General features: G+C 48.6%; 1 protein-coding gene across 1 annotated transcript; it reads left to right on the top strand.

Annotated features, from left to right (window-relative positions):
* Window positions 1-228: 228 nt before the first annotated feature.
* Window positions 229-27,208, top strand: LOC311361093 (transferrin receptor protein 1-like). The gene is made up of 18 exons (XM_084481279.1): window positions 229-354; window positions 7,377-7,427; window positions 7,795-8,032; window positions 8,531-8,723; window positions 9,837-10,059; window positions 14,625-14,744; window positions 15,106-15,180; window positions 16,275-16,414; window positions 16,528-16,679; window positions 19,621-19,740; window positions 19,925-20,010; window positions 20,223-20,286; window positions 20,383-20,450; window positions 20,891-20,937; window positions 22,421-22,511; window positions 23,758-23,979; window positions 24,340-24,498; window positions 26,821-27,208. Exons 2-18 carry the CDS (start codon window positions 7,395-7,397, stop codon window positions 27,061-27,063), a joined length of 2,274 nt encoding a protein of 757 aa, XP_084337405.1. The 5' UTR covers window positions 229-354; window positions 7,377-7,394; the 3' UTR covers window positions 27,064-27,208.

Below are 27,208 nucleotides of genomic sequence, written 5' to 3'. Positions count from 1 at the left end.
GATAGGGTAGTAGTGGTTAGGGTTAGGGATTGAAAGAAGAGATTGAAACTTTCCACGCCCGTGAACCACGCTTCGTGACTGGACGTGAGTGAGTGACGTAGCACTTGGACGTTGGATGTCCTACAGGCTGCAGCGAGACCTTACTCGGATTGCAACGTGAGATCTGCGTCAGGATGTGACGTATATGTGACGTAAAATGACGTTTTTTTTTCCTCAGCCAATCAGACAACGAGGTGCAGCAGCGTGGCTGTTGAAGGTCGAGGGCAGCAGCGCTGCGAGGAGCCGGTAGAGGAGAGCTGAGCGCAGAAGGAGCAGAAGGAGAAGAAGGAGACCCAGCACCTCGTGTCACACAAGGTGAGCACTCTGTCATCTACACGTGTAGTGGGAGCCCGTACGGACGGGTTCCGACGCCCTGAGAGGGACCCTCTGGTGGTCCTGCTGTGGGGTGGAACCTGTTCTAGTAGTCGGTTTCCTGAGCCGTTCGTTCCTCCAATGCTCGTTATCTTGTGCGGTGGTAGTTCCGTGCAGGGCCTGGTGATAGGCGGCCGGTCCTCGGGGTGAGCCCCGCACGTCGCCCAGGCCGGTACAGACAAAGGGGCCGCTACGCCCCCGCCGACCGCTACAATATGATATTTAGATCCACTACTATATTTATATATATTTATAAATGTGAAGGCCTAATATTTGCAATACAGTATTTTCTCCATTATGGATTGCTGTTGAACGCACGGCGCATAGTGCTGAATAAGTAGGCTACATTGCGTTTTATTCTGTAATTGTAAAAGTGGAAAATGGTTGAAATAATACAACTGTATATTACAGTGCAATATGCTATAGCTAGGTTCGGTGGGACTTCTCTATACATTTTCAGTGTGTGCTCTATCATTCTCGGTCATTACTAAAGCGCTCGGTCGAGGTGTAGCAGGTGAACTTGACATGTCGCCGGGTGGTGGTTGCCCTTGATGACTTGACCCCGTGTTCATGAGCCTCTTGTTCTGCGTGACAGCATCCCGACTGAGCTTTTCTTGTAAATGTTGCAGAATAATTAAAATGATTATTTGTGTACCATAAGACGCAGGGTAATGCATACAGTCGTAGTAAACAGGTGATGAATGACAGGTGCATGTGTTGTTTAGAATGACATTCAGAGTCAGACTTGATGATCACAATCAATAGGCTACACCGCATTCTATGGGCGGATGTGGTTGTTGGAGATGGTTAGGATGAGATAATTGCAAGGGTGATATTAAGATCGAAAGTATGTGTAGGCCTGTCCTGCTCACCCAAGGTAACCCATAAAAAGTGTGTGTGTGTGTGTGTGTGTGTGTGTGTGTGTGTGTGTGTGTGTGTGTGTGTGTGTGTGTGTGTGTGTGTGTGTGTGTGTGTGTGTGTGTGTGTGTGTGTGTGTGTGTGTGTGTGTGTGTGTGTGTGTGTGCCCTCTGTGGTCACTTGAGAACTCTGCCCTCGCTCGCCGTCCTCGCTCGCCCGCATTCTCGCCAGTGAGCGAGCCCACTCCAAAGGCTCAATGTGACTCTCACATGATCCCTGAACAATGACTCCCTCCCCACCGCCTCCTCTGAGCCCTCTCTCAGTCCTCTGGTCCTCTGCTCTCTCCAACGCTCACAAGGTGGTCCAAGGATCACTAGAGTTGATTCATCTGCGTTTGTAGGTTGGGACAATGCTTTGCTTTAATTTAGGCTAATAGTTCTTGGAAAGGTAGAACTAGGTGCTCTGGGTGGACAAATCATTTATGATTTTATGGTTTATGGTAACATTATAAAGACTACTAGGAACAATGGCCAAGAGATATTGTCTGCTGTATTTGTGGGAATTATTTACTTACCTGTCATTGTTTGACGTTTCCAGGCATGGCCTACTTCCTGTTTGTGTACTGGATGGACAGGATCTTTCACTTCTGTGGAACATTGTTGGCTGTTGAACTATTCGATGAACTAATGTCATGTCTCAGACAAATGTCAGAGTATCACTTCAGCTGCTCTGTAAGGGAAGGTAGCTGAGAGATATTATATTGATATTTGATATATTGATATTGGGCAACGATTCCTCTTTTACACAAAAGCAAAGAATATGATGATTCGTCATTGCACTTTACAGCCAGATAATCAGTATGATTGTATGATTTTATGACAGTATGATTTTAAATCAATATGATTTATTTATATTTTTGCGGTGCATGGTTTAGTAATGTTTAATGGCCTGCATTGAGGCAGGTCCTAACCAGCTCAATCGTACTGCTTGTCGTTATTGCCACAGTTGGCCTGAGGCTTAATGGGTGCATGTGTGCACCTGTAAGGAGTATTGTAAAATGACAGGTTTTTGCCACATGCTTGTAATAATACACACTGTAATTGTAATATTGTAATAATAGCACATTGTAATATTGTAATAATAGCACATATCGGTCAGTGTTCATGAACCCGTCGCGCTGACACTTTATCAACAATGGTGAGGTAATCTTTTTCTGTTTTGCTACTAGTCTATTTCTGAAGCAACGGTAACTAGGACAGCTGGCGAAGAACGAGAGGGGCTGCTACCAATGGCTGGCCCGCCGCCCCCTCCCCAGGGCCACTTGGACTCCTATAAACCTCCTAGTCTGGCAGAGGAACAACCTTTTATTCTCAATCCGTGACGCCATTTCTCAATCCGACTGCTGGAGTTTAGGCCTGAAGGTAGAGGAGGTACGTTCAGAACGCCTTCTGGGTCAATAAAAGATGGAGACGTTGAGTTTCTGAAGGGTCTGTTGAGTAGGCTTGGTTTCCCTCTTCAGTACTTTGGCTTGAACCTGTGTGGGAAGTTAACCATCCTGTTGAAGTGGGCTAGGTATCACCTAGTGGGCTAGGTATTACCTAGCTAGACAATAGCTAGTAGGTATTGTCCGGTTCATGGGTGACGTCTAGAGCTCTCCTCAGGGCTGTCTCTTCTTGGGGCAGATGTCGCCCACGACGCGGCCCTCACTTCATCTGATTGTCTTGTATGTCGTTGGCACGAGCAGGTTTCCTGGGTAGGGCGTGACCCCACTCACCCCTCTATCTCTAATGCACATGCACGTCTCCACAACATTTGGACTGGAGATATACACAACGCGCACTTTCAGAGCATTACTCCTCGGAGGTCTTTGGGTACTACCACACGTTTTGTTGAATCAATCCAAAGCATTGTTTAGGGATTTGGTGATCACCTAGTCCTTACTGGAGAATCTTGGCCATTGGTCTCACTTCATGGTTGAAGCGTCATTTGGACGTTGCATGTATGCGTTTTGTAACACCAACTTGGATTGTTACTAATCCATTGGTCCGCCCAACTGAGTGACTGGTTAAGCTGATTAAAGTTTGAGTTCTGCTATGCCTGGTATGCTCAATCCTTACCTTAAAGAAACAGGTGAGGAACAACAGTCACAGCAAACACATGGACCCCTTTTGGTTCAAGTTGTACTTGTACTTGAAACGTCATGTTTTGAATATTAATCCAAGAGTCGCACATATACAGTCTTTTATTCTACCTGCTCTTCTACTACTTGGATATGTAAGAATGTGATCATTAGGTGTTAACCATGCCTTGTATCTTGCATGAATCTTCCTTTTAATATTTGTATTTTGTACAGTCCAATAGGGCATAAGAAGAACATAATAACACTTGTTGGTCCCAGCAAACTCTCCTGGCTGTTGGCTGCTACAAATGGCACCATTTTGTCATAACTAGTAGATGATTGGAAAACTTTGTGAATTAGTCACTTAAGCCTAGAGTGTCCCGAGCCTTTATTCTAAGTGGACATTGATGTTGTTTGCTCAGTGCTAAGCACTAGCCTGTGCTATCTACTAGAAGTATGCTTACAGCAAAGAGTTCGCTGAGGCCCCGATTAGCGTCATTACAAATTAAGCCAGTGCCTGCCTGAGAATGTGAGTTTTCATGGCGTTTTGCCCACACTCTCATTTCTCTCATGCGATGTCCATGCTGGTCCATTGGGCTCGAGCTGCACAATGTAGGGTTTGTAGTTCACTCTAAAAAAGTTATGTTTTTCACAACCTAATTTAGCCTCTACATCTCTGTAGATGGTCTACTGCAGAAATGCCACAGAGACAACTTTAAGCAGTATGTCGTTCCCTCCCGTCCAGAGAGACCTTGAGTCCCATATTATCTTTTGTCAGTAGCTGGTGGATTAGCCTACATATGTGTTAATGTCTACTCGACCCTGAGTGGCTATGTTGATCTGGATGTTTTGTTCCCCTCTGAAGGCCAGACGGGAGAAATACTTTGGACTAGCTCTATCTAGAACAGTGTTTCTCAACCTTGCCTTACCCTGATCCTCTGGCGCCGCCCATTATTGTTAATTTTGTTTAAAATAAATTGCGACACCCGTGGGTAGGCTATATCCATTACCAACTCCACTCCAACTCGTGCTACATTGCTTGAATAAAAAAATAAAAATAAAAGCCGTCTGTGCCGTTTTGGTTTCTTCTGGACAAGAAAATGTGTATTCAGAGTTTTATTAAAAGGTTTTATTATTGAGCGATTGAAGTTTAATACGTAACAGTGCTTGTGTACATTTGTATTGGTTATTGAACTGTTAACCCGCGAACTTGGGTTCAATATGTGTACGAAAGACTCCCTTTGTCTACGTGACGTTGCCTAGCAACGCTGCGCATGTGCAGCCTTTATCCGCTTTGTTCGCGAAATAGTAAATAGTAAAATAGTAATTAAAGTAGTTTGTTACTATACAAGTTAAGCGCCTGTAACATGAGTGTTAAATGTGTATGTGCCGGTTGGTGTGCGTACCTTATGAAAAAAAAGTGTTTATCGGTTCGCAGACGTAATGAGAGAGACGGTGCAGTGGTCCTCATGTAATGCGCACGTTCTATTGTTCTATTGTTTACAATACAATCCCCGAAGAGGATGGAGGGCTTTCATCGATGGCCTATGTTCCCTAGGGAACTTAAAGGCCTAACAAACTAACTAACTATTGTTTACAATTAGCATGCTAAGCGGAGTTAGCTTTATTCAGTCTTATGTTGCCTTACTATGTAATATGGATGAGATTCATGTTGCTTAGTGTAATGCCCCATCCACCGCTTGCTTTGCATGTCCCACAAACCAACCAGTGGAAGTCAGGGGAGGGGGGAACTAGTTTCTGAAGCACCACGCTGCTGCGATGAGGTGGATTTGTTTATCGGCGTTACTATGGCGATCATGACGGTACTGAGCATAAAGTAAAAAGTAGATGAGACGATAGAGGGGTTAGAAACCCATATGAAGATAGGCTTTTTATTTCAGTTATCCTATTTTTGCATCAAAAATATTTGAAAACCATGAAAGTTTAAAAAGTAAAAAATAATTACTACTACACAAGCAAAGTTGTGACGCCCCCGTGTTCGTTCCCAGCGCCCCCCCTAGGTTCTACGAACGCCCCCGTTGAGAAACCCTGATCTAGAACATGGAACAACATAGAGTCCTCAGTTGAGCAAAGTTTTGTTATGTTTGACCTAACGGCATTCATTCCCATTTCCTTGCTGGATACTACTGGAACCTGGGACTCAAACTCAGTTTGGTCTGTACTATTATCATTATCCAGGAGTTGAATTAACCAAGTAGCCAGTCAGCAGAATGGGTTGCGGTTCTTGCCCACCCCTCTGTCTTGTGAGTTCTGGGAAGTCTTGGCTGCGTTGACCGCTGCAGGTTGGAGGGTAGAGAGCGGAGGTGTGGGGATACAATCAGCACTTTATGGGAAGGTCAACATCAGAGGGTCACTAGGCCAAGGCTGGAGGGTATATGAGGAGGAGAAGGTAGGAGGTCAACATCAGAGGGTCACTAGGCCAAGGCTGGAGGGTTTATGAGGAGGAGAAGGTAGGAGGTCAACATCAGAGGGTCACTTGGCCAAGGCTGGAGGGTTTATGAGGAGGAGTGGAATGGAGGGATTTATTCTTTAAGATCATTTGGGTTGAAGCAATTTAGATGAATGCATTTATTGTTATATTGATCCACATAATGAATACACAATGAACAGTAAAATGGCTAGTTTTATATTGACTACTTGGATTATAAATTAACTATGAATTTAAGTCTGTGATGGTGATCTACTTGATGATGATATGATACCAAATGTCACAATTGGTTTATATTATTATCTATTATATTTACATTTTAAATGTAAGAAATGGTAACTTTTACCATTTTATATATTCTTTTATCAATCATCTACCAAACAGGCCGGGGAGGTGATACAATTTTCATGGGTTTTTTGAGAAGTGAAAATGGAAACCAACTCTAACCTTTCTGTAAATGGAAGGAGAGATGGCTCCTCTTTCGGGTATGAACGGTTAGTTCGTTTGGTAGCTGGCTATCGTCCCCTGTAGTTCAAATGCTTCAGAAGCCCTACTTGGGAGATAACTTTTGAGTCTTTGCATGTCATATAGCCTAGGCACTATCTTCAGGTTTTGTCAATCAAATTCAGCTCTTAAATTCAATGCACTATTGTAGATCAGTATATTTTCAGATTTGTTAAACTAAGGAGGAAGGATAAATATTTTGGTGAAAGAGGCGAGCATTAGCGTAGGGCTGTACTTAAAAATTGGAATAGTGGAATCTCAACTTAAATTCTCGGTCAAACAATCGTGAGTTAAAAAATAAATGATCATGTGCATTATAACAAAAAATACATGTCATTAATTGTAGATTCTGCATGAATGGACGCACACATTGTTCACTGCGGTGGGACCCTCCAAGCTATATTGTTTGCAGGACCAGAACTTTATTGTCTCTTTAGCATTGCAAAGTATTTCAGATAGAGCTCGATAAAGTCAGTGAACTATTTGTGCATTAGTTCGTAAGTGCAAGGAATGTTAAAGTGACCATGGAGCAAAAAGGATTGTTAGCCGAGGGATCTGTGTAGAATGACCTTAACGTACCGGTTCATTTGTTTAGGCTGGCTAACGTTGGATGGCAGTTGAACCCTCCCCGAGGGGAGTGAAGTTAGCTCAACAGGGACGGCTCCCATGAGGCTGTTATCAGAGACGATAATAATAATGATACAAACGGCTCATGTGTTACAGGTGTGGGTGGCAATTAAATCTGAGCCATTGTTTGGTTTGGTAGAAGCATAAGAGTTGTGTTTGCATTGTGTGCGCGGTGTGTTCCTCTGAGCCACGGGGCTGTGGACCCCTGCTGCTACACACAGGTACTGTACCTGGGAACTCAGTCAGGACCGTAGGAAGGGGCTCTGATGTTTGGACAAGCGCTTCAACACCCTCCTCCTCCCCAGAAATAAAAGGGCCTATGTACACAGCACCTGAAGGCTCTCACGGATATCACGGCACAGTTGAACTTTGTCTAAGACTTTTCTTTCTTTATTTCTTCCTCTTCAGGATCCTGAGAAGTGAAAAATGGAACAGGCCAGAACGACAATATCCAAAATTGTGAGTCTTCCCACAGAACCCTTTTTGTTTTTTTTGAATACGAAGCCTTGTTTTGAACGTGTACAACAATAGACAAAGCCTAACTGTTGGTCAGGTCTGTAAACAGCAGTTGCATAACGGGTCTAAGGCTTTAATGTCACCTATTGTCTTTTAAGGGAAGTAAGCAAAATCACTTCTATTACTTCCTTCAGATTTCAACCCATGAATTATATGGTCGTCATAAACAACTTATTATATATTTTTTTCAAGACCTATTGACACAGACATATTTTGTAGCTTGGATCACAAAAATAACAAATAAAATAATAAGTAAATAAATGTGCGTTAGCTGCATACGTGCTCAGAGGCTGTCCGTTGTGTCTCTCAGTTCAATGGGGAGCCGCGCTCCTACACACGCTTCAACCTCACCCAGAACATGGAGGGCGACAACAGCCACGTGGAGATGAAGCTGTCGGCCGACCTGGACGAGGAGGTGGGGGGCAACGGCGTGGGCGAGCACCGCCAGTCCAACGGCGTGCACGGGCCCTACGCCGCCCGCAAGAACGGACGCTCGCCCATCAACATCTGCTTCCTGGTGTCGGCCACCCTCCTCATCTTCATCATCGGTGAGACCAGGGAACACTGGGGAGAGGAAGACCTAGTGGTTAGACTAACCCTAACCCTAGTGGTTAGACTAACCCTAACCCTAACCCTAGTGGTTAGACTAACCCTAACCTCTAGACCAGGAAACACTGGGGAGAGGAAGACCTAGTGGTTAGACTAACCCTAACCTCCAGAGGTTAGGGTTAGGCTAACCCTAACCTCTAGGCTAGAGTTAGCCTAACTCTAGTCTAGAGTTAGGGTTAGGCTAACTAGTCTAGAGTTAGGGTTACCCTAACTCTCAAAGTCATAATGTTCTGTTGACAAATCTTGTGTGTGTGTGTGTGTGTGTGTGTGTGTGTGTGTGTGTGTGTGTGTGTGTGTGTGTGTGTGTGTGTGTGTGTGTGTGTGTGTGTGTGTGTGTGTGTGTGTGTGTGTGTGTGTGTGTGTGTGTGTGTGTGTGTCCTACTGTCTCTTTCTCTGCGGCCTTCAAATACTAAACCCCTCCCCCCCCACCGCTGCAGGCTATCTGATTGGCTACCTGGTTCACCGCAAGAAGGACGTGGCCGTGAGCTGTGCGTCGTCAGACCTGCCCTTCAGCGGCCCGCCCGGCCAGGTGCAGACGGAGACGGGGGCCGCCCCCCTCATGGACTGGGAGGACGTCAAGGACCTCCTGGAGGAGCAGCTGAGCACCACCAAGCTGGAGCAGGCCTTCAGGTGAGACCCTAACCCTAACCCTAACCCTAACCTAACCCTAGCCCTAACCACCAAGCTGGAGCAGGCCTTCAGGTGAGACCCACCATACCCTAACCTAACCCTAGCCTAACCCTAACCCTAACCACCAAGCTGGAGCAGGCCTTCAGGTGAGACCCACCTCACCGTACTCTAACCTAACCCTAACCCTAGTCTAACCCTAACCCTAGTCTAACCCTAACCCTAACCTCACCATACAGCATAGCCTAACCCTAACCTCTCCCCTTCCGCTAACCCTAACCCTGACCCAGACCCTGACCCTAACCCTGACCCTGACCCTAACCCTGACCCTAACCCTGACCCTGACCCTGACCCATACGGCCATAAGGCCTTCAGGTGAGACCCTGGTGAGGGCCTCACAGGCTAGCTCACCATACCACATACTGATAACACCGCCATACTGCCATAATCTGTATATTGTTGGACAATCCTATAATGATACATCACGATATACATGTAAGTGTAACAAACTTTTCAGTTACTCGTCTTTGGTTAATTAACTTTTGTTCATTCATATGTGTGTGTGTGTGTGTGTGTGTGTGTGTGTGTGTGTGTGTGTGTGTGTGTGTGTGTGTGTGTGTGTGTGTGTGTGTGTGTGTGTGTGTGTGTGTGTGTGTGTGTGTGTGTGTGTGTGTGTGTGTGTGTGTGTGTGTGTATGTATATATATATATGTATATGTATATATATGTATATGTATATATATATATGTATATATATATATGTATATGTATGTATATATGTATGTATATATATATATATATATATATATATATGTATATGTGTTTTTTAAATAGAAATATATATCTATTTGGCGACAGTATCGATTCTCGTATCGCACAAAGAAGGGCGACGATATATGGATGTTCAGTCCCACCCCTGGTACTAGTGCTGGTGTCAGTCTGGTTAGGGGATGGAAATGGCTAAATGTTTTGGTCAATATGTTGATTGATAAGCTTTATAACGGGCCATGGTGTGCTCGGTGCAGTCTGACGTTAAGGTTAATAAACTTTATAACGGGCCATGGTGTGCTCGGTGCAGTCTGACGTTGAGGGCTCTGTGCACCGCTCTTCTCCTCAGCGACCTGGGCAGCGCCAGCCACCGGGCCGGCACCCCCGGGGACGACGCACTGGCCAACAAGGTGCTGAGCAAGTTCAAGGCCTACTCCATGGACCCCTGGACGGACGAGCACTTTGTGAAGGTCCAGGAGCCCAACGCCCGCAAGCCCAACCGGGTCACCTTCAAAGGGGTGGTCGAGAGCCAGGCCAGCTTCCTGTCCTACAGCGCCACAGGGAACGTCACCGTGAGTGTGGTTCTCTGTTGTGAATATAGCCTCTATCTGAGGAGGGTGTCTTTGTTGATAAGCATACTTTATTTATAGAGTGCTTTTCTAGACTCACTACAAAGGCAATAAACACCTAACCCTAACACCGCTTGCACGTCCAGTATCAAGTTATTGTCTGGATTTTCTTGGCAGGATTTATTCATGAAATGTGACTTGATAGCCAGTAAATTGACTGACTGAAACCTGGATGGTGGATGAGTGGGCGCTCACTAGAGGACACTAGAGGACACTAGAGGACACGAGGGCGCTCACTAGAGGACACTAGAGGACACTAGAGGACACGTGGGCGCTCACTAGAGGACACTAGAGGACACTAGAGGACACTAGAGGACACGTGGGCGCTCACTAGAGGACACTAGAGGACACGTGGGCGCTCACTAGAGGACACGTGGGCGCTCACTAGAGGACACTAGAGGACACTAGAGGACACTAGAGGACACGAGGGCGCTCACTAGAGGACACGTGGGCGCTCACTAGAGGACACTAGAGGACACTAGAGGACACGTGGGCGCTCACTAGAGGACACTAGAGGACACTAGAGGACACGAGGGCGCTCACTAGAGGACACTAGAGGACACGAGGGCGCTCACTAGAGGACACTAGAGGACACGTGGGCGCTCACTAGAGGACACGTGGGCGCTCACTAGAGGACACTAGAGGACACTAGAGGACACGTGAGCGCTCACTAGAGGACACGTGGGCGCTCACTAGAGGACACGTGGGCGCTCACTAGAGGACACTAGAGGACACTAGAGGACACTAGAGGACACGAGGGCGCTCACTAGAGGACACTAGAGGACACTAGAGGACACGTGGGCGCTCACTAGAGGACACTAGAGGACACTAGAGGACACTAGAGGACACTAGAGGACACGTGGGCGCTCACTAGAGGACACTAGAGGACACTAGAGGACACGAGGGCGCTCACTAGAGGACACTAGAGGACACTAGAGGACACGAGGGCGCTCACTAGAGGACACTAGAGGACACTAGAGGACACGTGGGCGCTCACTAGAGGACACTAGAGGACACTAGAGGACACTAGAGGACACGTGGGCGCTCACTAGAGGACACTAGAGGACACTAGAGGACACGAGGGCGCTCACTAGAGGACACTAGAGGACACGAGGGCGCTCACTAGAGGACACTAGAGGACACGTGGGCGCTCACTAGAGGACACTAGAGGACACGTGGGCGCTCACTAGAGGACACTAGAGGACACTAGAGGACACGTGAGCGCTCACTAGAGGACACGTGGGCGCTCACTAGAGGACACTAGAGGACACTAGAGGACACTAGAGGACACTAGAGGACACGAGGGCGCTCACTAGAGGACACTAGAGGACACTAGAGGACACGTGGGCGCTCACTAGAGGACACTAGAGGACACTAGAGGACACTAGAGGACACGAGGGCGCTCACTAGAGGACACGTGGGCGCTCACTAGAGGACACGTGGGCGCTCACTAGAGGACACTAGAGGACACTAGAGGACATGTGGGCGCTCACTAGAGGACACTAGAGGACACTAGAGGACACGTGGGCGCTCACTAGAGGACACGTGGGCGCTCACTAGAGGACACTAGAGGACACGTGGGCGCTCACTAGAGGACACTAGAGGACACTAGAGGACACGAGGGCGCTCACTAGAGGACACTAGAGGACACTAGAGGACACGTGGGCGCTCACTAGAGGACACGTGGGCGCTCACTAGAGGACACTAGAGGACACGTGGGCGCTCACTAGAGGACACTAGAGGACACTAGAGGACACGAGGGCGCTCACTAGAGGACACTAGAGGACACTAGAGGACACGTGGGCGCTCACTAGAGGACACTAGAGGACACTAGAGGACACGAGGGCGCTCACTAGAGGACACTAGAGGACACGTGGGCGCTCACTAGAGGACACTAGAGGACACGTGGGCGCTCACTAGAGGACACTAGAGGACACTAGAGGACACGTGGGCGCTCACTAGAGGACACTAGAGGACACTAGAGGACACGAGGGCGCTCACTAGAGGACACTAGAGGACACGTGGGCGCTCACTAGAGGACACTAGAGGACACTAGAGGACACGAGGGCGCTCACTAGAGGACACGTGGGCGCTCACTAGAGGACACTAGAGGACACTAGAGGACACGAGGGCGCTCACTAGAGGACACTAGAGGACACTAGAGGACACTAGAGGACACGTGGGCGCTCACTAGAGGACACGAGGGCGCTCACTAGAGGACACGTGGGCGCTCACTAGAGGACACTAGAGGACACTAGAGGACACTAGAGGACACGTGGGCGCTCACTAGAGGACACGAGGGCGCTCACTAGAGGACACTAGAGGACACGAGGGCGCTCACTAGAGGACACTAGAGGACACGAGGGCGCTCACTAGAGGACACTAGAGGACACTAGAGGACACGAGGGCGCTCACTAGAGGACACTAGAGGACACTAGAGGACACGTGGGCGCTCACTAGAGGACACGTGGGCGCTCACTAGAGGACACGTGGGCGCTCACTAGAGGACACTAGAGGACACTAGAGGACACTAGAGGACACGTGGGCGCTCACTAGAGGACACGAGGGCGCTCACTAGAGGACACTAGAGGACACGAGGGCGCTCACTAGAGGACACTAGAGGACACTAGAGGACACGAGGGCGCTCACTAGAGGACACTAGAGGACACTAGAGGACACGAGGGCGCTCACTAGAGGACACTAGAGGACACGAGGGCGCTCACTAGAGGACACTAGAGGACACTAGAGGACACGTGGGCGCTCACTAGAGGACACGAGGGCGCTCACTAGAGGACACTAGAGGACACTAGAGGACACGAGGGCGCTCACTAGAGGACACTAGAGGACACTAGAGGACACTAGAGGACACGTGGGCGCTCACTAGAGGACACTAGAGGACACGAGGGCGCTCACTAGAGGACACTAGAGGACACGTGGGCGCTCACTAGAGGACACGTGGGCGCTCACTAGAGGACACTAGAGGACACTAGAGGACACGAGGGCGCTCACTAGAGGACACTAGAGGACACGTGGGCGCTCACTAGAGGACACTAGAGGACACGTGGGCGCTCACTAGAGGACACTAGAGGACACTAGAGGACACGTGGGCGCTCACTAGAGGACACTAGAGGACACGTGGGCGCTCACTAGAGGACACTAGAGGACACTAGAGGACACGAGGGCGCTCACTAGAGGACACGTGGGCGCTCACTAGAGGACACGAGGGCGCTCACTAGAGGACACTAGAGGACACTAGAGGACACGAGGGCGCTCACTAGAGGACACGTGGGCGCTCACTAGAGGACACTAGAGGACACTAGAGGACACGTGGGCGCTCACTAGAGGACACTAGAGGACACTAGAGGACACTAGAGGACACTAGAGGACACGTGGGCGCTCACTAGAGGACACGTGGGCGCTCACTAGAGGACACGTGGGCGCTCACTAGAGGACACTAGAGGACACTAGAGGACACTAGAGGACACGAGGGCGCTCACTAGAGGACACTAGAGGACACGTGGGCGCTCACTAGAGGACACTAGAGGACACGTGGGCGCTCACTAGAGGACACGTGGGCGCTCACTAGAGGACACTAGAGGACACTAGAGGACACTAGAGGACACGAGGGCGCTCACTAGAGGACACTAGAGGACACTAGAGGACACGAGGGCGCTCACTAGAGGACACTAGAGGACACTAGAGGACACGTGGGCGCTCACTAGAGGACACTAGAGGACACTAGAGGACACGTGGGCGCTCACTAGAGGACACTAGAGGACACGTGGGCGCTCACTAGAGGACACTAGAGGACACGAGGGCGCTCACTAGAGGACACGTGGGCGCTCACTAGAGGACACTAGAGGACACTAGAGGACACGAGGGCGCTCACTAGAGGACACTAGAGGACACGTGGGCGCTCACTAGAGGACACTAGAGGACACTAGAGGACACTAGAGGACACGTGGGCGCTCACTAGAGGACACTAGAGGACACGTGGGCGCTCACTAGAGGACACTAGAGGACACTAGAGGACACGAGGGCGCTCACTAGAGGACACTAGAGGACACTAGAGGACACTAGAGGACACTAGAGGACACGTGGGCGCTCACTAGAGGACACTAGAGGACACTAGAGGACACGAGGGCGCTCACTAGAGGACACTAGAGGACACTAGAGGACACTAGAGGACACGAGGGCGCTCACTAGAGGACACTAGAGGACACTAGAGGACACGTGGGCGCTCACTAGAGGACACTAGAGGACACTAGAGGACACTAGAGGACATGTGGGCGCTCACTAGAGGACACTAGAGGACACGTGGGCGCTCACTAGAGGAGCCACACCCAATCTTTCATATTTCAACTTCTATGGATACAAACTGTGTGTGTGTGTGTGTGTGTGTGTGTGTGTGTGTGTGTGTGTGTGTGTGTGTGTGTGTGTGTGTGTGTGTGTGTGTGTGTGTGTGTGTGTGTGTGTGTGTGTGTGTGTGTGTGTGTGTGTGTGTGTAGGGCGCCATTCTCTACGCTAACTTCGGCCAGAAGGATGACTTGAAGAGGCTGGTGGACCGCGTGGACCTGAGTGGGAGGGTTCTGCTGGTGCAGGCCGGGAGGATCAGCTTTGCTGAGAAGGTGAGGCCTCTGGATTCAGATTGTGTTGCTAGTGTAGTTTTCTACACTATTAACACTATTAATAGTGTAACTATTAAGGTATGATGTGTACTTTTAGGGTTACGAAGACCCTAAGACCTTTCATTTAGCGTTAGTGGGAGCGGGGCACTGAAATGATATATGCTATGTTATCTGGGCTATTCTTCATGATATCGGACTTATCAGAATGATGTAATAATTTCTGTTATCCGCCCGATAATTATCGTGCACCCCTACATTTTATATATATAACTTTTCAAGAAGTTCTGAAGTGTTTTCATGTAGTCTTTTAGTCTGTGTCTTTGTATTGGGTGATTCACGTTGACTCTCTCCCTGCCTACAGGTGGCCAATGCTGCCGAGCTGAACGCTTCTGCGGTGCTCATATACGCAGACAAGACCAACGAGCTCTATGGACACGTAAGCCCTTTGCTTTAAATGGAATCCTACTCATACTTTGCACGTGACGTCGTAACGACTGGCTGGCGGGCAAGAACTGCAGCAACGAAACCTAGTAACCTAATCAGGACGTCGCCAGTTTTACCACACGAACGGTCCTTAGGTTCCTCTCAGTCCAAATACCGCCGTGATAGAAAGATTAGTTCAACGGGAGCATTTGTGCCATGGCAATCTGACAAATTAGACATATATTTTTGTACGGAATCTCCCTGCTGAAATAACATCTCCGCCCAGCGCTCATTCCACTGCAGATTAAATCGCGCAGCCTTCTGTAACAGCGACTGTGTGATCATCCCTGCCCTCACACATTGTTGAAATCATATGCTGGATGCTTTAATCTTTCTATGTGTTTTTTAGTGAATGATCTGGCTATAATAAGACCACATTGGCTATGTAATCGCAGACAAAAGGGGACATTTCATAGTGGATGGTGGAATAGTAACATTCACCTTTGCTTTGATTGTGAAGATATTCCTGTTTTTCACCTCCCATACGACAGCGTTGTTAACCCATCCGTAGGCTTTCAATTTTTGTGCGGTATAAGGTGACGTATTCTCAATGAGATAAATGTAAATATCTCCAAACTCCAAAATCTTCTCTTCGTATCTAATTTTAACATTTTGTGACATATGGTCTAAATAGTTGATTGATTGAAGGAAATCTGCAAGGCTGCAATTCCCCTGGTTGGCCGTTGTTGGTCGCCATTTTGCCAGCGTTTGTTGCCCTCCAGGCATCCATGGTAGTCACGTGACCGCAAAGTATGATTGGCATGACTGAAGGAAGGACATGTAACAGCATGACTCCAAAATGCAGGCTCCCATTCCATGGAAATGTGAACCAGAGGCGGAGAAAATAATCAATATTTTGATTGATTCACTTTGGTATGGAATTATGTATATAACTGAAATGTAAAGAACCGAAATGTAATTGGGTCTTTTTGGTGCAATAGAGCAGGTTAACCCATGGCCCAGGTCTGGTGCCCCTAGGGGTGGACCCTGTAACCCAGGGTTCAGGACCTCTGTCTGGGTCTAAGTGGGTGTACCCTGCCTCTCCAGGTCCACCTGGGCTCAGGAGACCCCTACAGCCCCGGCTTCCCTTCCTTCAACCACACACAGTTCGCCCCCGTCAAGTCCTCCGGCCTGCCCTCCATCCTCGCCCAGACCATCACCTCGGAGCTGGCCAGCCGCATCATGAGGTCTGTCTGTCTGTCTGTCTGTCTGTCTGTCTGTCTGTCTGTCTGTCTGTCTGTCTGTCTGTCTGTCTGTCTGTCTGTCTGTCTGTCTAAAGCATGGTCTGTCCCTACTACAGCCAGCTGGGGGGCCTTGTGCCGCCCAGTGAGTGGCGCGACGTGATCCGCCTGGGGGAGGATAAGGACGTGGTGACGGTGGAGGTGAACAACGTGCTGGTGGAGAAGAAGATCAACAACATCCTGGGCGTCATCAAGGGCTTCGTGGACCCAGGTCTGTCTCTGAAAACACTCCACTGGTCGCAGTGGCTAGTGTCTACTGGTCGCAGTGTCTACTGGTCACAGTGGCTAGTGTCTACTGGTCACAGTGGCTAGTGTCTACTGGTCACAGTGTCTAGTGTCTACTGGTCGCAGTGGCTAGTGTCTACTGGTCGCAGTGTCTACTGGTCACAGTGGCTAGTGTCTACTGGTCACAGTGGCTAGTGTCTACTGGTCAGTGTCTAGTGTCTACTGGTCGCAGTGTCTACTGGTCACAGTGGCTAGTGTCTACTGGTCAGTGTCTAGTGGTCACAGTGGCTAGTGTCTACTGGTCACAGTGGCTAGTGTCTACTGGTCGCAGTGTCTACTGGTCAGTGTCTAGTGTCTACTGGTCACAGTGTCTAGTGTCTACTGGTCACAGTGTCTAGTGTCTACTGGTCGCAGTGTCTACTGGTCACAGTGGCTAGTGTCTACTGGTCACAGTGGCTAGTGTCTACTGGTCAGTGTCTAGTGTCTACTGGTCGCAGTGTCTACTGGTCACAGTGGCTAGTGTCTACTGGTCGCAGTGTCTACTGGTCACAGTGGCTAGTGTCTACTGGTCACAGTGGCTAGTGTCTACTGGTCGCAGTGTCTACTGGTCAGTGTCTAGTGTCTACTGGTCACAGTGTCTAGTGTCTACTGGTCACAGTGTCTAGTGTCTACTGGTCAGTGTCTAGTGTCTACTGGTCACAGTGTCTAGTGTCTACTGGTCAGTGTCTAGTGTCTACTGGTCAGTGTCTAGTGTCTACTGGTCGCAGTGTCTACTGGTCGCAGTGTCTAGTGTCTACTGGTCACAGTGTCTAGTGTCTACTGGTCAGTGTCTAGTGTCTACTGGTCACAGTGTCTAGTGTCTACTGGTCGTAGTGTCTACTGGTCACAGTGTCTAGTGTCTACTGGTCAGTGTCTAGTGTCTACTGGTCACAGTGTCTAGTGTCTACTGGTCAGTGTCTAGTGTCTACTGGTCACAGTGTCTAGTGTCTACTGGTCAGTGTCTAGTGTCTACTGGTCAGTGTCTACTGGTCGTAGTGTCTAGTGTCTACCGGTCACAGTGTCTACTGGTCGTAGTGTCTACTGGTCACAGTGTCTACTGGTCACAGTGTCTAGTGTCTACTGGTCAGTGTCTAGTGTCTACTGGTCAGTGTCTAGTGTCTACTGGTCACAGTGTCTACTGGTCACAGTGTCTAGTGTCTACTGGTCGTAGTGTCTAGTGTCTACTGGTCATAGTGTCTAGGGTGATGTACCTTGCAATGGACTGGGGCTTTAATCTCCAATGTCCAGTAGAAAGCCTTGACCAAGAGTCCTTACCCATGACCGCTCCTGAATGACAGTGTCTCTTTGGATGAAATGCTAAATGGCTTGATGAAAATACCAGATATATGTTTGTACCTGTTTGTACTTAATAAACCAATAAAAACATTTGGCACGGGGTCACAGGGTTTATAGGGTTCGCCAGCTCACAGCGTCTGCGAAAAGTCAAACTTTTAGGCTACAGCCTAAAACACTCGAGGTTAGAGGGCAGACGACAGCAACAAAAGAGTTGTTCTGTCGGTTATTAGAAGACACACAGTGAGTTAGACCTGTCCATTATTAGAAGACACACAGTGAGTTAGACCTGTCCATTATTAGAAGACACACAGTGAGTTAGACCTGTCCATTATTAGAAGACACACAGTGAGTCAGACCTGTCCGTTATTAGAAGACACACAGTGAGTTAGACCTGTCCGTTATTAGAAGACACACAGTGAGTCAGACCTGTCCGTTATTAGAAGACACACAGTGAGTTAGACCTGTCCGTTATTAGAAGACACACAGTGAGTCAGACCTGCCTTGGTCGGTGCGTCTCTTACTCATTCTGAAGGTGCCTGTTATATCATGTTAGTCTATTAGGCAATATTCTGCACAAGATGGGCTTGGATTTGGAAATGACTACATTTCCGGATCTTCAATGGTAACAGATAAGGTAATGATGATCATCATCTTGCTTTATTATTATTATTATTACTACCGTCTCCTCCAAACTCAAGAGGCGTCTCTTCAGAGCGGTCATTTTCAAATGAGCTCCTAACTCTTCCGATTGGCCCCTGGTGAATCCCGCCCAGGGTCTCCACCAGGTCCGTCTCAGCCCATCGTGGGCGCTGGAGCCCCTCTACACACGGCCACCGTGCAGTAAGCACGCCTCGTGGTTCAACTGGTGGTGCCGCGGCCTCTGACTGGGACGGACCGGGTGCTGTCCCCGGGTCCGCTCTGATCAAACCTGTATTCTCAACGCCATCACCGTGTACCCAAACTATGGAGCCATTTGGACTCTTTTTAAAAAAGTGACGTGTGTGTGTGTGTGTGTGTGTGTGTGTGTGTGTGTGTGTGTGTGTGTGTGTGTGTGTGTGTGTGTGTGTGTGTGTGTGTGTGTGTGTGTGTGTGTGTGTGTGTGTGTGTGTGTGTGTGTGTGAGGCAGAGCGATAAACAGAGTTACGAAATAGCTGGCGCGGCTCGAAATGGCGGTTATTTCAAATAGCACATTTTAATCTGATGGGCCGACCGGTTTCAGCTGGTTAATGAGGCTCGTGGTCGCTCAAGAATATTTTTAATTTTCGCCGTCCCTATCAGAAAACGGCAAAACGAGGAACCAGGGTTACCAGAGTTACCAGGGTTACCAGAGTTACCAGAGTTACCAGAGTTACCAGGGTTACCAGAGTTACCAGGGTTACCAGAGTTACCAGGGTTACCAGAGTTACCAGAGTTACCAGGGTTACCAGAGTTACCAGGGTTACCAGGGTTACCAGGGTTACCAGGGTTACCAGAGTTACCAGAGTTACCAGAGTTACCAGGGTTACCAGGGTTACCAGGGTTACCAGAGAACTGTATTCCAGACGTCATGTGGACGGAGCAGCTCCCCTGAGCGTTCCTCCTTGTGTCCTCAGACCGGTACGTCATCCTGGGGGCCCAGAGGGACGCCTGGGGGCCCGGCTTCGCCAAGTCCACGGTGGGCACCAGCGTCCTGGTGGAGCTGGCCCGGTCCATCTCCACCATGGTGGAGCACCGTAAGTCAACCTGTGTGTGTGTGTGTGTGTGTGTGTGTGTGTGTGTGTGTGTGTGTGTGTGTGTGTGTGTGTGTGTGTGTGTGTGTGTGTGTGTGTGTGTGTGTGTGTGTGTGTGTGTGTGTGTGTGTGTGTGTGTGTGTGTGTGTGTGTGTGTGTGTGTTGACCTGGGCTCTGTTCCCTGCAGGGGGCTTCCTCCCCAGGCGCAGCATCGTGTTTGCCAGCTGGAGTGCTGGTGCCTACGGGAACGTTGGCTCCACCGAGTGGCTCGAGGTAGGAAACGCACCCAACCAGCCAACTACTAATGAGTAAAGTATATATATATACAAAATATAATACGATCAGGAGGACTTTCTTGTGCCTTGTTAAAATCCAAAAGTGTTTTACAAAAAGACTAAACTAGACATTGGCTTTAGAGAGATGTGTGCAGCCGTGATGGTTATTGTCGTTGAGCCTACTCAGCCCTCTCACCGCTATGTGCACAGGGTTACCTGGCCTCACTGAGCATGAAGGCCTTCTCCTACATTAACCTGGACGGAGTCGTGACAGGTGTGTGTGTGTGTGTTGCTGGTGTAGTCGTGCTGTCAATAGAAGTGTCCCATTAGAAGTGTTGGTGTGGTTTGATACACGTTTCCTTATCTTCAGGTTCGGACGGGTTCAACGCCTCCGCCAGCCCCCTGCTGGAGGCTCTGGTGGAGAGCACCATGAAGGAGGTGAGCTTAAACCACACTATATTATATATATGTTATATATAGCCCAAAACACCAAACACCTTAAAGACAACAATATTAAATGAGTTTAAAATGATCAGAATCAGAGAAACATGTTGAAGGATAAATACTACTTTATCAGAAGTTAGCTTAACCAAAATCTATGTTTTACGATTTGCCACCTTGCCTGAATGTAGATTTGTAAATACCCCCAAAAAATGCTTTACTTTTAATTGTGACCATCTCTGACCTGATGTTTTGACCTGTCTGGCCTACCTCATACTGACCTGTCTGCCCTACCTCATACTGACTTGTCTGCCCTACCTCATACTGACCTGTCTGCCCTACCTCATACTGACCTGTCTGACCTACCTGCATACTGACCTGTCTTGCCTACCTCATACTGACCTGTCTTGCCTACCTTTCTACCTTGTGTCTTACAGTTGAGGAGTCCGATCAAGGAGGGGAAGAAAATGCGCTGGAGCACAAAGTAGTTATCCCTCCTACCAGAGCCGTCTACGGAGAGCCTTGGCACTCTCTATTGAGCCCCGTTGTATCTATCTTGGTTGCAGTTCCATTAGATTCCACTGGGGGTGATCACACGAGTGCAGATTGAACGGGGGTCTATGGGGCTAGACGGCTAAATGGATCTCTTTCACCTGCTTGTCGTTAAAATATCACAGATTTTATTGTAGATTCCGCAAGTTCAATATAGATTATAGTTCAAAAGTCGAATGAATGAGTACTTATGTCCTTTCGATCTCTTACAGTTTGGGCCGTTGTTGGCCGTACACGCTAGCATTCTGCTAATGAATGCTGATTGGTCAGAGACGGACTGATTACGACCAGAGACCCTCTTGATGGCATCTGAAGCTGAAGCACAATCAGAAACATTATCTTAGGTGGACTTTCCTTCACAGTTAATTGTTATATATTATATGTATATATTTATAAAACGGGGGGCCTAAATCAAGCGATCTGATTGGTTCCCAACCGTTGTATATTGAGCGTATACACACAGCTATGACGCCCGTTCAGTTTACAGAGTCCAGTATCACTCCGCGCCTAACTTGAACTGTTGTTTATTTATATATAAAAGCGATAGCATAGTTCACTGAAGCCTAAAAAAAAGCCTGTAAAGCAATAGGCACACGGTCGCCGGCAATTTAGCCTTCTAAATTGCTAAATTGCCGGCGAACCAAGCTACCGTCTCTAGCCTTCTCTCTGAAGGACGCTACAGTGTGTTGCATAGCAACCGCCGTACACTTTGCCGGCAGCCAGGAGGGACTACTTTTCTGTATTCGTTAAAAAAAATGCTTTTCCGACTTTCTCGCTTTTTCAAAATTGAGGGTGTCTATGACTTTAATTTCGCCATATTTACGTAACCGTTTTATAAAAGCAATAGATCACTTCAGTCAGTGGTCATTATACCACAGTGAAGGGGGTCGCCGCCCCTCCGCTGCGCGTCGGGACGGACAACGCCCCTTAACTGTGGTATAATGAGCGTATACCACGGCCTGTCGTGATCTATTGCTTAAATATATACTATATTTATATAGTATATTATATATGCAGAAGTGCCAAATTGACTCAGAACTTGCCGTAAAGCAGGACCTCTGGCAGTGATGTCATCATCTTTTTGAACAGAGTTTTGACAGTTAAGTGAACTTAAAAAATGCAATATTCAGCTGAGTGTATTATCTCAGCCCCCCCTTTTGAATGTGACTTTGAAATTACTTGACAAAAAACGACACCCTGAGAAAAGTGTAATCTGAGGGTGAAACCCGTCGACTCCCGTTCATTCTGCCCTCGCCCGCCAGCGCCCTCTCATGGACAGAGAAGTGTTAGCAACCAGTTCAGAGACCGGGAGTCACCAGAGTGCCAGTTCTCTTCATATTAGACGTTCTCTGCTTGTACCATCCTGGCCCTGCGGTGGTACCACAGTACAACGTGTGCCTCCTGTCTCCTCTCAGCCTGCAGCCCATGCAGATGGAAGATGCGTCCTTTCCTTTCCTCGCCTTCTCCGGGATTCCCTCCATCTCGTTCAGATTTACCGGCACTTCTGTAAGTTCTGCAGTTCCCTGTGCAGCCGTCCTTTGAAACGAGTGAAGAGAACCGTTGCTTGTCTTTTTGCCTTGGACAGCACACCTTGACTGATAATTTAGTGTTTAGTCGAACAACCTAGTCATTTAACTATCCTGCCACTGCAATTTCCTGACTTCCCTTAAGTCATGTTTAATTATTAGTGTTGGTGCAGTCACTTCTCACTGCAGGGTTTGACCCTGATTCAGCTCTTCTCTCTCTGTCTCTCTTCTCCATGCCTATACAAATGTTTTGAATGGAGATTCCAGATACATGTACAGAGTCTCTGAGAGGCGGTCTCCGTATGGGTTAGAGTGAACAGAGTCTCTGAGAGGCGCTCTCCGTTAGGGGTGTGAACGGTTACAAAAAATTGTAAACGGTAACACGACCCCTTTTTTTTCGTGTACACGGTTAACCGTTTGTTTTTTGTTTTTTTAATTTTAAGTGGACCGCAGTCGCGCTATTGAGAATGAGGAGTCACGTGATTTTTGGGAAGGGGAGGGGAGGGGTTTGAGCCCGTCCGCCATGATGGCATCCACGGCTATCGGTTTCCAGGGGCAACGTTGTCAGAGCGGCATAGAGACATGAGGAAATACGCAACATAGAGACGCAGGAGACATTACGAGATAGAAATAAATGGAGAAGAATAAGGCGAAGGAAAAGGGTCCTAGTGAAAATGCAGAGAACACAAGAAGACATTAGAAACCATTATAGTCAATGTAGGCTATTCCACTGGATACGGCACGGCACGGCACGGAACCAAACCGGCACTACTTTGTTTTAAGTTGCCGGTTCGCAGCCGTGTCTCACAACACTTGCACAGCCATTCAGTTTATGATCTTTATTCATTAATTGCGCCGCGGCCGAACTGACGCGGATATTCTCTGATATTATGTAAGCATAAGCACCGCGGAAACCACTGCTGTCAAAAGACGCTGATCCATCTTCACTGTTGACGCGAGTTGCTCTAGTTCTACCTCCACGGCCCTGCAGCGGGCAATTATCGGACTAGATTGTCCTATAGTGTGAGGTGTTCCGTCTTGTGTTCGAATCTCATGTATTTGTATTTACGATCGGAGAGCAAGAAATGGGCTGAGATTCTCTTTATGTGTGTGGTGTACATCTACGCCACACATACGGTACATACGGTGGTCTCCGTATGGGTTAGAGTGAACAGTGTGTCTCCGTATGGGTCAGAGTGGAGCTCTGAGTCTGCTGCTCTCCCCAGGACTACCCCTACTTTGACACCCCGCTGGACACGCAGGAGCGGCTGAAGATGGCCACGTCCAACCAGGTGTCGAGGATGGTGCTGACTGCCGCCCAGGTGGCCGGTCACATGACCCTGCGTCTGGTGCACGACCACCTGCTGAGCTTCAACCTGCGGCGCTACGACCTGCTCGTCCGCTCCTACACGGCCGACATCTCCCGCAAACTGCTCACCCTCCAGAGGGTGTGTGTGTGTGTGTGTGTGTGTGTGTGTGTGTCCTGTGTGTAGCTCTCCATACAACCAGCAGAGGGTAGTGACCCACTTCCGTGTGTGTGTTGATCTCTATTGGTAACTTGGTACGTAGTAAATGAAGGCTAGTCGTTGGCATTAAAAAACCAAGAGTTAATCGATAAAGATGATGCTATATACAGACTATAATACATTTCCTATGTGTGCATGGGTTATACAGTCAGGATAGAGTAGAACAAATTATACTACAAATTATATTATTATAATTAATGGAAGTTTAATAGAAGAACAGCCTCAAGGAAATTCTCAACCCATGTACTCAAAGTGTGTGTGTGTGTGTGTGTGTGTGTGTAGAACCAGCCCACCCTGCTCCCCCGGACCGTGACCCCCCAGTGGGTCCAGGCCGCGTCGGGCTCCTTCAGCCGAGCCATGAGCGACCTGACGGACGCCATCGCCGCCAGCGAGCTCAACGACATGGAGACGTGCCGCGAGATCAACGACCGCTTCATGCAGGTGAGCCCCGCCCGCTAGCCCCGCCCGCCCCATTGGCTCACGGAGCAGGGGGCTGATATATATATTATAGACCAATGTACTGTACAATGAACAGATCTCAGTATTCCAAGATGAATATTATTCTTGTCGCTCAGACTGATTTGAAGATAAACTCCCAATACGATTACTATCGTTTCGTATTTTGGGTTATACATTTCTCTAAGGCATTTCCCACCTTTTTTTATTACTTAAAAGCCCATTTTCATGTTTTTCATTTTATTTTTGCAACTATTCCCATTTCAATTGTTTGTGGCTTTGGACGAAAGAGTCCGTGTAACAGAGTCTGTGTAACCGAGTCTGTGTAACCGAGTCCGTGTAACCGAGTCCGTGTAACCGAGTCCGTGTAACCGAGTCCGTGTAACCGAGTCCGTGTAACCGAGTCCGTGTAACCGAGTCCGTGTGACAGAGTCCGTGTGACAGAGTCCGTGTGACAGATGTAACAGTGTAACCGGTGTAACAGATGTAACAGAGCCGGTGTAACAGAGCCGGTGTAACAGAGCCGGTGTAACAGATGTAACAGAGCCGGTGTAACAGAGCCGGTGTAACAGAGCCGGTGTAACAGAGCCGGTGTAACAGATGCAACAGAGCCGGTGTAACAGATGCAACAGAGCCGGTGTAACAGAGCCGGTGTAACAGATGTAACAGTGTAACCGGTGTAACAGATGTAACAGAGCCGGTGTAACAGATCTAACAGTGTAACCGGTGTAACAGAGCCGGTGTAACCGGTGTAACAGATGTAACAGAGCCGGTGTAACAGATGTAACAGAACCGGTGTAACAGATGTAACAGAGCCGGTGTAACAGAGCCGGTGTAACAGATGTAACAGAGCCGGTGTAACAGAGCCGGTGTAACAGTGTAACAGATGTAACAGAGCCGGTGTAACAGATGTAACAGAACCGGTGTAACAGTGTAACAGATGTAACAGAGCCGGTGTAACAGATGTAACAGAGCCGGTGTAACAGAGCCGGTGTAACAGTGTAACAGATGTAACAGAGCCGGTGTAACAGATGTAACAGAGCCGGTGTAACAGATGTAACAGAGCCGGTGTAACAGAGCCGGTGTAACAGTGTAACAGATGTAACAGAGCCGGTGTAACAGATGTAACAGAACCGGTGTAACAGATGTAACAGTGTAACAGATGTAACAGAGCCGGTGTAACAGATGTAACAGAGCCGATGTAACAGAGCCGGTGTAACCGGTGTAACAGATGTAACAGAGCCGGTGTAACAGATGTAACAGAGCCGGTGTAACAGATGTAACAGTGTAACCGGTGTAACAGAGCCGGTGTAACAGATGTAAAAGTGTAACCGGTGTAACAGAGCCGGTGTAACAGATGTAAAAGTGTAACAGATGTAACAGAGCCGGTGTAACAGAGCCGGTGTAACAGATGTAACAGTGTAACCGGTGTAACAGAGCCGGTGTAACAGATGTAAAAGTGTAACAGATGTAACAGAGCCGGTGTAACAGAGCCGGTGTAACAGATGTAACAGTGTAACCGGTGTAACAGATGTAACAGAGCCGGTGTAACAGATCTAACAGTGTAACCGGTGTAACAGAGCCGGTGTAACCGGTGTAACAGATGTAACAGAACCGGTGTAACAGATGTAACAGAGCCGGTGTAACAGAGCCGGTGTAACAGATGTAACAGAGCCGGTGTAACAGAGCCGGTGTAACAGTGTAACAGATGTAACAGAGCCGGTGTAACAGATGTAACAGAACCGGTGTAACAGTGTAACAGAGCCGGTGTAACAGATGTAACAGAGCCGGTGTAACAGTGTAACAGATGTAACAGAGCCGGTGTAACAGATGTAACAGAGCCGGTGTAACAGATGTAACAGAGCCGGTGTAACAGAGCCGGTGTAACAGATGTAACAGAGCCGGTGTAACAGATGTAACAGAACCGGTGTAACAGATGTAACAGTGTAACAGATGTAACAGAGCCGGTGTAACAGATGTAACAGAGCCGATGTAACAGAGCCGGTGTAACCGGTGTAACAGATGTAACAGAGCCGGTGTAACAGATGTAACAGAGCCGGTGTAACAGATGTAACAGAGCCGGTGTAACAGAGCCGGTGTAACAGATGTAACAGAGCCGGTGTAACAGAGCCGGTGTAACAGATGTAACAGAGCCGGTGTAACAGATGTAACAGAGCCGGTGTAACAGATGTAACAGAGCCGGTGTAACAGAGCCGGTGTAACAGATGTAACAGAGCCGGTGTAACCGGTGTAACAGTGTAACCGGTGTAACAGAGCCGGTGTAACGGAGCGCTGGCGTGTCCCCAGGTGGAGAGGAACCTGCTGTCCCCCTACGTGTCCCCGCGGGACAGCCCCTTCAGGCACGTCTTCATGGGCTCCGGCGGTCACACCTTCCGGGTCATCCTGGACCACCTGGAGGCCTTCCGGCTGCACAGCCCCGAGGCCAACGTGGACGTCTTCCAGACCCAGCTGGCCCTGGCCACCTGGACCCTCCAGGGCTGCGCCAACTCACTAGCGGGGGACATCTGGTCTCTGGATAACGAGATCTAGACCACCCCCATCCTGCACATGGTTGGGCCCTGACCACGTGTTGGTACCAACCAAAACCAGTGGTGGGTCCCTAGTAGGTCCCACCATGCAGTAGGTCCCACCATGCAGTAGGTCCTACCGCATGGTGGGACCTACTGCGTGGTAG

This window comes from Micromesistius poutassou (genome assembly GCF_964030765.1).
Source record: "Micromesistius poutassou genome assembly, chromosome: 16".
In the NCBI taxonomy this organism is placed as follows: Eukaryota; Metazoa; Chordata; class Actinopteri; order Gadiformes; family Gadidae; genus Micromesistius; species Micromesistius poutassou.
Note: the sequence above shows the minus strand (reverse complement) of the source record. Positions and strands in the feature narration are given on the sequence as shown.